General features: G+C 37.3%; 1 protein-coding gene across 1 annotated transcript in view; it reads left to right on the top strand.

The window, feature by feature from the left end:
• The window catches only part of SLC9C1 (solute carrier family 9 member C1), a gene marked incomplete at its 5' end in the record, with an annotated part of 104,709 nt that overhangs the window by 57,212 nt on the left and 31,803 nt on the right, over positions 1–15,694 (top strand). Inside the window, 4 exons of the mRNA XM_027550609.1 lie at positions 69–188; positions 8,685–8,880; positions 13,822–14,010; positions 15,084–15,233. Of these exons, the coding sequence (XP_027406410.1) occupies positions 69–188; positions 8,685–8,880; positions 13,822–14,010; positions 15,084–15,233 (655 nt within the window). The remainder of the gene's footprint in view (positions 1–68; positions 189–8,684; positions 8,881–13,821; positions 14,011–15,083; positions 15,234–15,694) is intronic.

Here is a 15,694-nt window from a genome sequence, read left to right as displayed (position 1 = left end):
TAATTCTGCATTAAACTTATCTCAAAAATTTTAAAGCATGTTTAAAGATTTCTTCTTCCTTTTTTAAGGTATATGAATGCTGAGACAATAAAGAATTATTCTGAAAGCAAAAAAATTCTTGTCTTTACAAGAAAAGTATTGCTCAATTGGGTGTATAATACGAAAAAGGAAAAAGGGATCCCATCAAGGTCAGTGCTTTTAAACCTTACTAGACATGTTATTATATTCATTTGCCATTTCCTTTTAATTTATTTTTTTAAATTTATATCCTGGATACTTTGTAAAATATTTTGAGGTAGTTTACAACTAAGTTGTTTATATATATATATATACAAAAGTTACCTAAAGAAAAAAGATACAGTGTAATAACTTTTATTATAGATGTAAATTTCATATAAGATTAAACATTAAACATTTTATAGTGTACCATTCAGTGTTATTTAGGACATCTGCAAAATTGGACAACCATTTCCTCTATCAAGTTTCATAGCATTTCAATTGCCCCAAATGTGAACCCAGTACCCATTAAGCAGACACTCCCCATTCACTCTTCTCCCCAACTGCTGGAGAGCACTAGTCTGCTTTCTGTCTCTATGAATTTACCTATTCAACTGTTTCATATAGATATACAACATAACACCTTTGGTTTCTGTATTCTTTCACTCAGCATAAGGTTTCTTCCATATTGTAGCATCAGTAGCATAAGGTTCATCTACTTCATAGCAATAACAATACTTTATTTCTTCTGATGGCTGAATAATAACAGTCCATTGTATGCACATGCTGTTTTTTCTTTATCCATTCTTTGGTTGATGGATAGTTGAGTTATTTTCACCCTTTGACTATTGTAAACAGTACTCCTCTGAATATTTATTGTAAACAGTGCTCCTATGCTCCTATGTACAGTTATTTTTTTGAATTCTTGCTTTCCATCTTTTGGGTATGCACCTAGGAGGAAAATTGGTGGATCCTATGAAAATAAAAATTATTGAATTAATTTATTGAGGAAACACCAAATTGTTTTCCACAGTTGCTAGATAACTGTGAAATCAGGAAATGTGAGTCCATCTACCTTACTTTTCAAGATTGGTATAGCTATTCATATAGCTATACCAATTGGTATAGCTATTGGTATAGCTATAGGAAACTATTCATAGAAGAACTGTACAGAAAAGAGCTTCATGACCAAGATAATAACGATGGTATGATCACTCACCTAGAGCCAGACATCCTGGAATGTGAAGTCAAGTGGGCCTTAGAAAGCATCACTACGAACAAAGCTAGTGGAAGTGATGGAATTCCAGTTGAGCTATTTCAAATCCTGAAAGATGATGCTGTGAAAGTGCTGCACTCAATATGCCAGCAAATTTGGAAAACTCAGCAGTGGCCACAGGACTGGAAAAGGTCAGTTTTCATTCCAATCCCAAAGAAAGGCAATGCCAAAGAATGCTCAAACTACCGCACAATTGCACTCATCTCACACGCTAGTAAAGTAATGCTCAACATTCTCCAAGCCAGGCTTCAGCAATACATGAACCGTGAACTTCCAGATGTTCAAGCTGGTTTAGAAAAGGCAGAGGAACCAGAGATCAAATTGGCAACATCCTCTGGATCATGGAAAAAGCAAGAGAGTTCCAGAAAAACATCTATTTCTGCTTTATTGACTATGTCAAAGCCTTTGACTGTATGGATCACAATAAACTGTGGAAAATTCTGAAGGAGATGGGAATACCAGACCACCTGACCTGCCTCTTGAGAAACCTGTATGCAGGTCAGGAAGCAACAGTTAGAACTGGACATGGAACAACAGACTGGTTCCAAATAGGAAAAGGAGTATGTCAAGGCTGTATATTGTCACCCTGCTTATTTAACTTATATGCAGAGTACATCATGAGAAACGCTGGGCTGGAAGAAGCACAAGCTGGAATCAAGACTGTAAGGGGAAATATCAATAACCTCAGATATGCAGATGACATCACCCTTATGGCAGAAAGTGAAGAGGAACTAAAAAGCCTCTTGATGAAAGTGAAAGAGGAGAGTGAAAAAGTTGGCTTAAAGCTCAACATTCAGAAAACAAAGATCATGGCATCTGGTCCCATCACTTCATGGGAAATAGATGGAGAAACAGTGGAAACAGTGTCAGACTTTATTTTTTGGGGCTCCAAAATCACTGCAGATGGTGACTGCAGCCATGAAATTAAAAGACGCTTACTCCTTGGAAGGAAAGTTATGACCAACCTAGATAGCATATTCAAAAGCAGAGACATTAGTTTGCCAACAAAGGTCTGTCTAGTCAAGGCTATGGTTTTTCCTGTGGTCATGTATGGATGTGAGAGTTGGACTGTGAAGAAGGCTGAGTGCCAAAGAATTGATGCTTTTGAACTGTGGTGTTGGAGAAGACTCTTGAGAGTCCCTTGGACTGCAAGGAGATCCAACCAATCCATTCTAAAGGAGATTTCTTTGGAAGGAATGATGCTAAAGCTGAAACTCCAGTACTTTGGCCACCTCATGTGAAGAGTTGACTCATTGGAAAAGACTCTGATGCTGGGAGAGATTGTGGGCAGGAAGAGAAGGGGACAACAGAGGATGAGATAGCTGGATGGCATCACCGACTCAATGGACGTGAGTCTGAGTGAACTCCGGGAGATGGTGATGGACAGGGAGGCCTGGCGTGCTGCAATTCATGGGGTCGCAAAGAGTTGGACATGACTGAGTGACTGAACTGAACTGAACTGATAGCTATTCAGGATTCCTTGCAATTACATATGAACTTTAGGATTAGCTTGCCTTTCATTTGGATTTTCATAAGGATTGCATCTAACTTGTAAATTGTCATGTTAAAATATTAAACTTTCTGATTTATGAAATAGAATGGCTTTTCATTTATTTAGATCTTAATTCCTGTTAGAAATATCTTATAGTTTTCAGTGTACATGTCTTTAGTAAAATTTAATCTTATGTATTTTTATGCTATTTTAAATAAAATTTTGTTCCTAATTTCTTTTTTGTACTGTCCATTTCTCGTGTATAGAAATACAAATCATTTCTGTATATTGATCTTGTATCTTGAAGCTTTGCTGAATTCATTTAATACTTTTAGTTGCTTTTTGTGAATTCTCTAGCATTTTCTATATTTAAGATCCTGTCATTGAGAAATAATTTTACTTCTTCCTTTCCAATTGGGATGTCTTTTCTTTACTTAGATTCAAGAGAGGTTTTCCTCTTTTCAATAGAAGTATCAATAAATACACAATGGTTCTTTTAAAGCCTTCAATAGTGACTTAAGCTGCAACTATCTGAGTAATTATTTCTGTTGATGTGACAAAGAAATGGAGATCCGAAAAACTAGGATTTATAGTCAATCTACCTTTTAGGCTGTCTCTTAAGTATCATTCATCTCACAGTAGGTAGTAGAGATTCTGGAGTCAGGTGGGTTAATTTAGAATCCTAGTCTTTATTAAATCATTTATTAGCTGAAGGAGCTTTACAGGTCTGTTTTTTCACTTGAAAAATGGGTGAAGTAATATTAATATCTATGTCATATTCTGAAAGCTAACTGACATAGTTAAAGCACTTGATAAAGTAACTGTCACATAGTAGATACCAGTATATGCTAGTTGAGTTCTCCTTTGCCTACCTTACAGGATTGTTGTAAAGATTACATAAATTGTGTGTGTAGAAGCACATAGTCCAGAGAATAACAATAGCTAAGCACTTAAATATTAGCATTTACTGGTAAGCGCTAAATAGTGTTCGATTAAAAATTGAATTCTTTAGCCAATGGATGAAGTCACTATCAAAGATGAACAAGCACACTAGAAAAGAAATAATCATGAAAGTGAATCAGCAGAAATAACAGCAGCAGATTTATATCCCTAAGACTTCAGTTATTAAAATTATCCAATATGGACTATAAGTATTACTGAAATGTTGAAATTAGCAAGTGATGGAATCACAAACATGAGCAAAGTCAATCACCAAAAGAAAATGAATAGGAAAACGGAAAATACATATAGTTCTTAAAATTAAAAATTCAGCTTAAGTTTTCAGAATTAAAAGGTAATACGCTTGTGTGCTTAGTCACTCAGTTGTGTCCCATGTACTCTTTGTGATCCCATGTAGTCCACCAGGCTCCTCTCTGCATTGAATTTTCCAGGCAAGAATACTGCAGCAGGTTGCCATTTCCTGCTCCAAGGGATCTTTCTGACCCAGGGATGGAACCTACATTTCCTGCATTGGCAGGCAGATTCCTTAGCACTGAGCCACCTGATATATCTAATTGGATGGGATGCAGGTAGAGCTGTACAATGACAATAAATGCAGGGCCTCTGTATCAGTGCCGGGCCTCTGACAGGAGAAGATCAGGACTATGAGATCTGAAGTGGTGACACTTGGGTGGGCAAACCTGAAAATCTTGAACTTCCGCATTCTCGTGGATACCCTGGCTTGACAGAAGTAGCCACCTCTCTTCTGCTGGAGAACAATAACAATAACCTTTTATCACCTTTAAGTGCTGCAAAGACATCATGAGATAAAGCTTAGTTCTTAGTTTCTACCACCTTTCATTGCTTCCATGGTAATTACCCAGGTCGAGTCTCAACATAGCTGGAGGGGAAAATATAGTGGCTGCTTCAGGAAGAGTACAACTTATCAACTGAAAGAATTACAGGACTTGACTGATACCAGTAAATACTAATAGAACATATAAGGGAATGGATCTTGAGGATACTGAACCAGAGAGCTGCAACATAAGGCCAGATTGGGAAGAAATTTATTGGCACGGAGTTCTTAGCCATAATTCAGTTTTCAACATTCTGCTGAGGACATTTGGAGCTGGTGCAATTATATTCCTGATATGGTTCTTGTTTGGAAGAAGAATCTTGATTCTTGGAAAGAAGGTTATGACAAACCAGACAGCATATTAAAAAGCAAAGACAGGACTTCCCTGGTGGTCCAGTGGTTAAGAATTCCACCTGCCAATGCAGGGGACACAGGTTCAGTCCCTGGAGTAGGAAGACTCCACGTGCTACAGGACAACTAAGCCTATGAGCCACAACTACTGAGCCTGCGAGCCCTAGATAGAGCCCATGTTCTGCCACAAGAGAAGCCACTGCAAGGAGAAGCCCAAGCACAGCAACAAAGAGTAGCCACCACTCACCACAATTAGAGAGAGCCTGCATGCTGCAACAAAGACCCAGAGCAGCCAAAAGAAAATAAATAAAATTTTTTAAAAAAAGCAAAGACATCTCTTTGCTGACAAAGGTCTGTATTGTCAAAGCTAAGGTTTTTCCAGTAATCACGTACAGATGTAAGAGTTGAATCATAAAGAAGGCTGAATGCCAAAGAATTGATGCATTCAAATAGTGGTGCTGGAGAAGACTCGAGAGTCCCTTAGAGAGCAAGGAGAACAAACTCATCAATCCTAAGGGAAATCAATCCTGAATATTAATTGGAAGGACTGATGCTGAGGCTGAAGCTCCAATACTTTGGCCACCTGATACAAAGAGCCGACGCATTGAAAAAGACCCTGATGCTCGGAAAGATTGAAGGCAAAAGAAGAAGAGGGTGGTAGAGGAGGAATGGCATCACTGATTCAATGGACATGAACTTGGGTGAACTCTGGGAGATGGTAAGGGAAAGAGAGGTCTGGCTTGCTGCAGTCCATGGGGTCTCAAAGAGTCTGACATGACTTAGCGACTGAACAACAACATACCTGATAAGGGGTTAGCATCCAAAATATATAAGGAATTCATACATTGAATAGCAAAAAACAAGCAATCCAATTAAAAATGGTCAGAGGAACTGAATAGACATTTTACCAAAGAGGACATACAAAAGGCCAATACAAACATGAAAAGGTGCTTAGGGAAGTACAAATCAAAATCACAATGAAATATCATCTCATATCTGTTAGAATGCCTATCATCAAAAACAAACAAACAAAAAAAACCAAGAAGTAGTAAGTATTGGCAAGAACATGCAAAAGAGGGAACAATATTACACTGTTGGTAGGAATGTAAACTGGTACACCCACTTTGGGAAACAGTATGCTGTGCTAAGTCACGTCAGTCGTGTCTGACTCTGTGTGACCCCATAGACGGCAGCCCACCAGGCTCCCCCGTCCCTGGGATTCTCCAGGCAAGAACACTGGAGTGGGTTGCCATTTCCTCCTCCAGTGCATGAAAGTGAAAAATGAAAGTGAAGTCGCTCAGTCGTGTCCGACTCTTAGCGACCCCATGGACTCTTCTATCCATGGGATTTTCCAGGCAAGAGTACTGGAGTGGGGTGCGGAGGTTCCTCAAATAATTAAAAATGAAACTACCATATGATCTAGCAGTCCCACTTCTGGGTATATATCCAAAATAAATAAAAACAACATATCAGAAAGAAATATGCAATCATATTTTATAGTAACATTATTCACAATAGTTAAGATATAAAAATAAACTAAGTATCCATCAATGGATGAATGGATAAAGAAAATACAGTGGAGAAAGAAGGAATTTTTGTCATTTGTGACAATATGGTTGGATTGTGACAGTTCTATGCTAAATGTAAGTCAGACCAAAAAAGACAAATACTGCATGGTATGACTTATATGTTGACTCTAAAAATAAGTAAAATGAAATGAAATAATAGATTTTTAAAAGTCAACTAATAGAAACAGGCATACACACTGAGGAAACCAGAATTGAAAGAGACACCTGTACCCCAATGTTCATCACAGCACTGTTTATAATAGCCAGGACATGGAAGCAACCTAGATGTCCATCAGCAGATGAATGGATAAGAAAGCAGTGGTACATATACACAATGGAGTATTACTCAGCCATTAAAAAGAATACATTTGAATCAGTTCTAATGAGGTGGATGAAACTGGAGCCAATTATACAGAGTGATGTAAGCCAGAAAGAAAAACACCAATACAGTATACTAACGCATATATATGGAATTTAGAAAGATGGTAATGATAACCCTGTATGCGAGACAGCAAAACAGACACAGATGTATAGAACAGTCTTTTGGACTCTGTGGGAGAGGGAGAGGGTGGGATGATTTGGGAGAATGACATTGAAACATGTGTAATATCATATATGAAACGAGTCACTAGTCCAGGTTCGATGCACGATACTGGATGCTTGGGGCTGGTGCACTGGGACGACCCAGAGGGATGGTATGTGGAGGGAGGAGGGAGGAGGGCTCAGGATGGGGAACACACGTATACCTGTGGCAGATTCATTTTGATATATGGCAAAACCGATACAATATTGTAAAGTTAAAAAATAAAATAAAAAATTAAACCAGTAAAAAAAAAAAAAAAAAGAAACAGAGAGTAGAAAAAGAGGCTACCAGAGCTGAGAGTTTAGGGAAATTGAGCTTAGTAAAAGGTTACAAACTTTCAGCTATAAGGTGAATAAAGTCTGAAGATGTAATGTAAGACATGGTGACTATAAAAGAAAAGAATTTAGTCGTACCTCAAAATAGTCACACATCATGTGAGGCGATGCATGTATCAATTAACTAGATGGGAGGAATCCTTTCACAAAGTATATATACATATATTAAGCCACTAGGATAGACAGTTTCAATATCTACAATTTTACATGTCAGTTATACCTCAATATGACTGAGTTTTTTTAAAAGAAAAGAAAAACAATCTGAAGAGACAGCTGAGAGGGAAGTGTTATCTTGAAGTTAACAAGGCTTACATTCTATGGGTCTCCCTCTCTCTGGCACTGCCTGAGACCTTGGAGGATTTTGCAATTTGATGACAGGATCATATATGCATTTATGATTTATCTCATTTTTATTAAATAGGGATCCAAATCATAAATATTGTAAAAATTTCAGGTCCTGCATAACATGGGTCTAACTTTAAGAATAATGAAGTAATCAGCACTCACCTGCCCTTTAGTCAATAATTGATTAATCATTTTGTTTTAGTTTTAGCAATAATAATGCATTGTTATACTACTTGAATAATTTTAAAATAAAATTAAAATTGCATAAAGTAAATCCTTTCACCCATAATTCTACTCTCTAGCATACTCAGTATAAAAATAATTTTTCAAAGCACATATGTTAATTTAAAGTTTTTGATAAAATGTGGGCCTATCCTGTTTGACTCCCACACATATTAGGATTTGTGCCAGATTATATGCCTTGACAAGGAAAAATGCTCATGATCCATTGCTAAGAGAAAAATAAGCAGGTTATAGAACAATATACATGATATAGTTCTTTTTGTATTCATAGATAATGATTACATAAACAAAAATATTGGAACAATATTAAAACTGATAATAGTAGCCATCTCTGAGAAGTGTATTAATTAGAAGGTGGGAGAGATTTTTTTAAATTAATATCCCCAGTTTGAATTATCTCTGTTATATGATCTGAAGTATTTCTACTAAAAGTATAAGCAAAAATGAATGAGACCGTGAGGAAAGAAAGAAAGAAAGAGGGGAAACTAGCCTGAAGACATTTACAGAGGAGGAAATTACAGGACCAGTATCTGAAGTAGAATGCCAGCAAGTGTTTGGTAGTGACGACTACTTCTCAGAATTAAGCAGGGCTTTGTGGCTATTGATGATTAGATCAGGACTGAGTATATAATGAAATTAATTCAGTGTAATTATTTTATCAGATAAAACTATCTCTTTTTTTAAACTTTTTTTTTGCAGACATTGCTTTCTTCGTGCATGCCATAAAATAGTATTTACTGATGAATTTGAGTACATCGGATACCTTGTCATACTAATGAATATGTTTCCTATTATAATTTCTTGTATATCTGTGTTAAACGATATCTATGAGACAGAATTAGCATATGCTAACTACTCTTTTCTTGCATTTTATATCATGGAGGCACTACTTAAGGTAAAGCTAAATGTGCTTTTGTGTGTGTGTGGTATGTCTAACAGGGAGGTTGCATAACTTCATTTTTCACCCTAGGTGCCCAGACAGTTTTCTAAAGGATTGTATAAAATTCTCCCTCACTCCTCAAACAAATTTTTTTTTTAAAGGTGATTTTTACGGTGACAATAATAAATATTCACATTTTAAGTACTGATTTTGTATTTGTAAATGCTCAAATAATGTGTGTCAAAGAAGTGCAGAGTGAGTTACAAGGGTATTGGTAATGTTCTTCAGCTTGGCAAAGTGGTGAGCACCTGGGTTTTTTAAAATTTATTTTTATACTAGATAAATAAACAGATGGATAAGTAGACTGATAGAGATTCATTTATACTTAAAAAACATTTCATAGTTTGATTTTTTTAGTTTAGTGTAAAGATAGCTGTTAAATGATGGAAATATATGTCCACAAACTGACAACAGTGTTGTGTTATATGGGGCTTCCCTAGGGCCTCAGCCGTAAAGAATCCACCTGCCAGTGAGGGAGACATGGGCTCAATCCCTGTGTTGGGAAGATTCCCTGGGGAGGAAAACAGCAACCGACTTCAGTATTCTTCTGCCTGGGAAATCCCATGGACAGAGGAGCCTCGCAGTCCACTCCATGGGGTCGCAAAGAATCAGACACAACTTAGCAATTAAACAACAACAACAAATTGTGTCATATGAATCAAATTGTATATAAAATATTTTTATCCAGATGATTTAAATAGAGGAATTAAGTTTGATATTTGGACAAAATGGATGAATCTCAAATCATTACTGGAAAATTAAAATACTAGAGCTATGATTACTGGGGGGAGTGAAATGGATTCATATTCAATCATTGTATGTAATAAATTCCAACTAGTTGGAATAACCATAGGAGATGTCACAAAGTTAAGAAAAAATAAAGCAATCCGAGTTAGCATTAGTACTAGGGTGAGGGTGAGAGTAAAGTGTTCCCTAAAATCATTTAATATGTACTATAGTGGAAAGAACAATGAGCCCAGATGCAGACCTGACTCTGACTTTGGCTTTCTCCAACAAAATGTTAGCTGTTCACCAAGTCACTAAGCTTTTTTCAGCTTCAGTTTCTTCTTCTGTAAAATATCAAGGTTGGCCTAAATCTTCATAGCTGAGAGGACACTCCCAACTGTTCAATCCTGTGTTTGCCTCTCCTTTCTGTTTAACTCAAGATTCATCTTCACTGCCCAGTTTACGAACTTGCAGTCACTTATTTTCTTTGCCCTTTTTTCTATTTAGTTCAGTTCTCCCCCCTTTGTAGTATGCCTTTTAAAATATTCATTATATCAATAACAACAATAATAAATGATCACTGAGGTGCCAGGTATTACTACAATTATAACATTTCAAATCCTTGTTTATACTTTAATATAGATATTATGCCTTGCATTTTACAGATGAGGGACCTGAGTCTCTGAGAAGTTTTGTAACTTGTTTAAGGTCACACAGCTAATGAATAGAAGAGTTGGGATCCAATCCCTCAAAGTTTGTGTTCTTTCTTATATATAATTCTGCCTTAAACTTTCCTTCTCGTATTTTCAAACTTTCCCCCAATACTCCTCAACCTATCAGAGTAATGAATCTTTTAAAACTTTCTCAGAGGAAGGATAACTACTCTTCTGCATCAGAGTGCCAGAGGCTTTAACAACTTATTTGACAGATCTCTCTTCCTTTGAAGCTTGTGCTATCATTTTATACCAAGCTCTTCCTCCCCTAGGGCTGTATTCTATCTCTCTCTCTCTCTCTCTCTCTCTTTCTCTCTCTCTCTCTCTCTCTCTCTCTCTCTCTTTCTGTGTGTGTGTGTGTGCGTGTGTGTGCGTGTGTGTGTTAGCAGCTCAGTCATGTCCAACTCTTTGCAACCCCATGGACTGTAGCCCACAGGTTCCTCTGTCTATGGAATTCTCCCAGCAAGAATACTGGAGTAGGTTGCCATTCCATTCTCCAGGGGGTCTTCTCAATCCCGGGATCAAACCATCCTTTCCTGTGCCTCCTGCACTGCAGGCAAATTCTTTACCATCTGAGCCCCCAGAGAAGCCCGAGTGGCTGTATTCTTTGACCTCCAAATAACTCCTTCGTGTTTCTGAATACTTGGTATCTAGATAAAGTCTTAATATTTATAACAGTTCTTCCAAGCTCCTAAGAGAAAGAACTCACCTATACTCTGTTGCAACAAGAAGGAAATGAGACTTACAGTAGCTAAATTGTGTCTTGCACAGGACCTGGATCTGATCTTCTGCTCCCTAGATTCAGACATTGACTTTCCTCAGCCTGGCCAAATGAGAGCACACTCAAGAGAAATGACCCTATACCATTAAACCCTCTACCACTTGTCTGTTTACAAACAAGTATGACAATTTCTTTGGCCACCTGATGCAAAGAAGGGTCATTGGAAAAGACCCTAATGCTGGGAAAGATTGAAGGCAGCAGGAGAAGGGGATGACAGAAGATGAGATGGTTGGATGGCATCACTGATGTGATGGACATGAGTTTGAGTAGACTCTGGGAGTTGGTGTTGGACAGGGAAGCCTGGCATGCTGAGGTCCATGGGTTCACAGAGTCGGACACAACTGAGTGACTGAACTGAACTAATGACAATTTCTTAATTTACAATGAAGCTTTTGCTCTCCCTGGCATAAATATGTCTATCTCCTTCACTTTCTCTGAATTATAGTGAGTAGGAGGATTGGGTTGCTAAAAAGACAGATTAATCAAAATTATAAATCAGTATATTAAGTATTATGATTAAGAAATATACAGGGTGCTATTGGAAAACATGGGAATTCCTTATACAGAATAGTAGGGTCAGAGAAACAAGTCTATTAAGGAAAGGAGATGCTTGAATTGAACTTTGAATAATGAATAGGAGTAAAAGTAGAGACTGAACATGTAAGTATGGAGCAGAATAGACAACAAGAACAAAGGAAAACTTAGAAGTGCCAATGTGACACACACAGGGAACCCGACTCCCAATGACAGGAGCTTAGAGATGGATTGGTCAGGATGAAGACTGGAGAGATGTTAAATTTGTGTGGAGGATATGGAAAATAAAGCAAGAGACACGGACATGAATTATAAGATAGGGTCTCATGGGCCAGGCTATTTCAGTCACTTCTCTGGCATCAACTACCATTCATGGTCTGATGACCCCCAAACTTATGTCTCCTGCTTGGACTTTGTTCAAAGCCTCAGATCATATAAACAACTGATGACTGGGTCTCTACAACAAAACAACATCTCAAATAATTTATTCAAAATAAGTTTATCATCTCTAAACCTACTCTTCCTTCAAAGTTCCACTGGAAATCTAATTTCACAGGCTAGAATCCACAATCATTTTTGACTGTTCCCACTCTTAGTTACAGTTGTTCTTCAGTCACTAAGTCCTGTCTGACTCTTTGCGACCCCATGGACTGCAGTACACCAGGCTTACCTATCCTTCACTATTTCCTGGAGTTTGCTCAAATTGATGTATATTGAGTTGGTGATGCTGTGCAACTGTCTCATCCTCTGTCACCCACTTCTCCTGCCCTCAGTCTTTCCCAGCATCAAAGTCTTTTCCAATGAGTTGACTCTGCATCTGGAGAAGGCAATGGCACCCCACTCCAGTACTCTTGCCTGGAAAATCCCATGGACGGAGGAGCCTGGTAGGCTGTAGACCATGGGGTCTCGAAGAGTTGGACACGACTGAGCGACTTCACTTTCACTTTTCCCTTTCATGCATTGGAGAAGGAAATGGCAACCCACTCCAGTGTTCTTGCCTGGAGAATCCCAGGGACGGGGGAGCCTGGTGGGCTGCCGTCTCTGGGGTCGCACAGAGTTGGACACGACTGAAGTGACTTAGCAGCAGCAGCAGCAGCAGACTCTGTATCAGGTGGCCAAGGTATTGGTGTTTCAGCTTCAGCATCAGTTCTTCCAGTGAATACTCAGAGTTGATTTCCTTAAGGATTAACTGGTTTGATCTCCCTGATATCCAAGGGACTCTCTAGAGTCTTCTCCAGCACAATTTGAACATATCACTTCTTCAGCCCTCAGCCTTCTTATGGTCCAACTCTCACATCTGTACATGACTACTGGAAATACCATAGCTTTGACTATGTGGACCTTTGTTGGCAAAGTAATGTCTCTGCTTTTTAATATGCTGTCTAGGTTTGTTATAGCTTTTCTTCCAAGGAGCAACATCTTTTAATTTCATGGTTGCCGTCAGCATCCACAGTGACTTGGACTTCTTTGGAGCCCAAGAAGATAATATCTAACACTGTTTCCACTTTTTGCCCATCTATTTGCCATGAAATGATGGGACCAGATGCTGTGATCTTTGTTTTTTGAATGTTGAGTTTTAAGCCTGCTCTTTCACTCTCCTCTTTCACCCTCATCAAGAGGCTCTTTAGTTCCTCTTCACTTTCTGCCATTAGAGTGGATATCATCTGTATATCTGAGGTTGTTTATGTTTCTCCCAGCAATCTTGATTCCAGCTTGTGATTCATCCAGCCTGGCATTTTGCATGATGTACTCTGCATATAAGTTAAATAAACAGGGTGACAATATAGAGCCTTGATGTATTCCTTTCCCAATTTTGAACCAGTCCATTATTCCATGCCTGATTCTAACTGTTGCTTCTTGACCTGCTTATTTATATAGTAAGATTTCAATAAAATATTTTTAAATAAATAAAGAATGAATGAATTAGTAGGTATTTTGAATATTTTCTGTCTTGGAATAGATGCTTCAATGTTTTAACCATTTAATTTCAAGTTGATGTGATCACTTGCTAGTATTTCAGACAAGTAGAGTCTTAAGGTAGATCAGAGAAAAACTTAACTATTCATGTTTAAGTTATTATGGAAAATAATGTTGTGAAAGCAAAAACAAATAAGGTAGTACAATTTCTTTTTAAATCAACAGATAGCAGCAATGAGGAAGGAATATTTTTTCCATGCCTGGAATCTATTTGAGCTAACAATTACGTTAGTTGGCATCATAGATGTAATGCTGATTGAGACAAATTCCATTAACTATTATATTTTTGATTTGGTCCAAATAGTCATCATTATGAAAATTGTTAGATTTCTTCGCATCCTACGCATTTTGAAGGTAAAAAACTATTAAATCAAACAGTTTCAAATTTCTCCTAACTACTTCATGAAATATGGATGAAAATCAGCTTACTAGTTTTGTGGTTTCCACTTTCTGTTGGGCTGATGTTTATATTTAGATTCTTTTGACAAGTTAAGTCTCATAACAGATTATATTATGAATATCTAAATTATATTAGAAATTCATTTAGCACACGAAAGTAAAGAAATACTCATCACAGCCTTTCCTTTTAGTAGAAAGCACATGGAAACCCCAAAGTAACATTTATTCTTATGAATACCTGAAATAAATGATAGGAATTAGCAAAGCAAATCATGTGTGTTTGTAGTGACAATGCAAGTAGTATATATTCATACAAATTAAGGAACTGAAAAATACACACTTTGTGTTCTATAAACTTACAGTATTATGAAATCACAGCATCTAAATGACCTTTAATTGTCTAATGTGTCTTTCTATAGCAATATAACAAGTAATTGTTTTCTGTATGAGTGTGGAGCACTGTGGAGCAAAGACAGGAAAATGTAGGGATTGGCCAGTTCTGCTGAAGTTAGGAGACAGACAGTACAGTGGTGACAGATAAGCTGGAGACTTAAACCCGCAGCAAAGAAACAATGAGAAGTTAATTGTGGGGTCAAATAAGGACCATAGTTGTGGTGAGCTCTAACTCCATTAACTATGAAGCATCTAGTGAAAAGTTTAGTGGGAGGTTTAGTCGGTAAAAGTGGCAATACTTCATAGACAGTCATTTTGTGACCTAAGCCCAGAAGATCAACCACGTTGTTTTCCAAGAATAAAACCACTTAAAATATCATGCAATTCTCTACAATGGAAATAAGTGAAAAACAAAGTCTTAACTTCACATAGGCATCTAATATTATTAGTTATGGGGAAGTAGCTCTAGCCACGAAGTTACAGAAATTCTGTGAATAAAATAACTAAGAATCTTGACAAGTTGCTATAGTTACCAGAGAGAATGTCATTTCTTATTACTACCTATTTTAAACTAGCCAACATAAAATCAACCACAATTTGTACAAATTTTATTAAATATAGTCTTGTTTTTTCAGCTTGTAACACCAAGGTTGCTGCAAATATTAGATAAAAGGATGAGTCATCAGCTGTCCTTTAGATATGCTATACTAAAAGGATATGTCCAAGGCGAAGCCGATATAATGACTATAATTGATAAGATTGCAAGTTCTAAACAGGTTAAACAGGTGAGGAAAACTTTAAATACTAAGAAAATGGTTTATTTCCCTCACTCCTCAGTTGCCCTCACCCATCGTGTCTTCTTTCTATATATGTAGAGGTGATCTCTGACTCCTGGTTTACTGAGAAATTTTTGCAAAAACAGAAACGAATCTACATTTATATTACTCAGGTGACTCCTTACTGAAGTATCTATGACACATTAGCAAGTTATGAGGCTCCTCTAGGTCCATCTATGTTTCTGCAAATAAGAGTATTTTCTTCTTATTATGGCTAAATAGTATTCCATTGTGTATATGTGCCGCATCATCTTTATCCATTTATCTGTCAATGGACATTTAGGTTGCTTCCATGTCTTGACTATTATAAACAGCATTATTCATACCAGCCAAAAAGTTGAGACAACCCACATGTCTATCAGCTGTTGAACTGATAAATAAAATGTGATGTAATTGCACAATGGAATACT

This window comes from Bos indicus x Bos taurus, chromosome 1 (genome assembly GCF_003369695.1).
Source record: "Bos indicus x Bos taurus breed Angus x Brahman F1 hybrid chromosome 1, Bos_hybrid_MaternalHap_v2.0, whole genome shotgun sequence".
Lineage (NCBI taxonomy): Eukaryota > Metazoa > Chordata > Mammalia > Artiodactyla > Bovidae > Bos > Bos indicus x Bos taurus.
The sequence above is the reverse complement of the archived record's forward strand: the minus strand, read 5'-3'. Positions and strand labels throughout refer to the sequence as shown.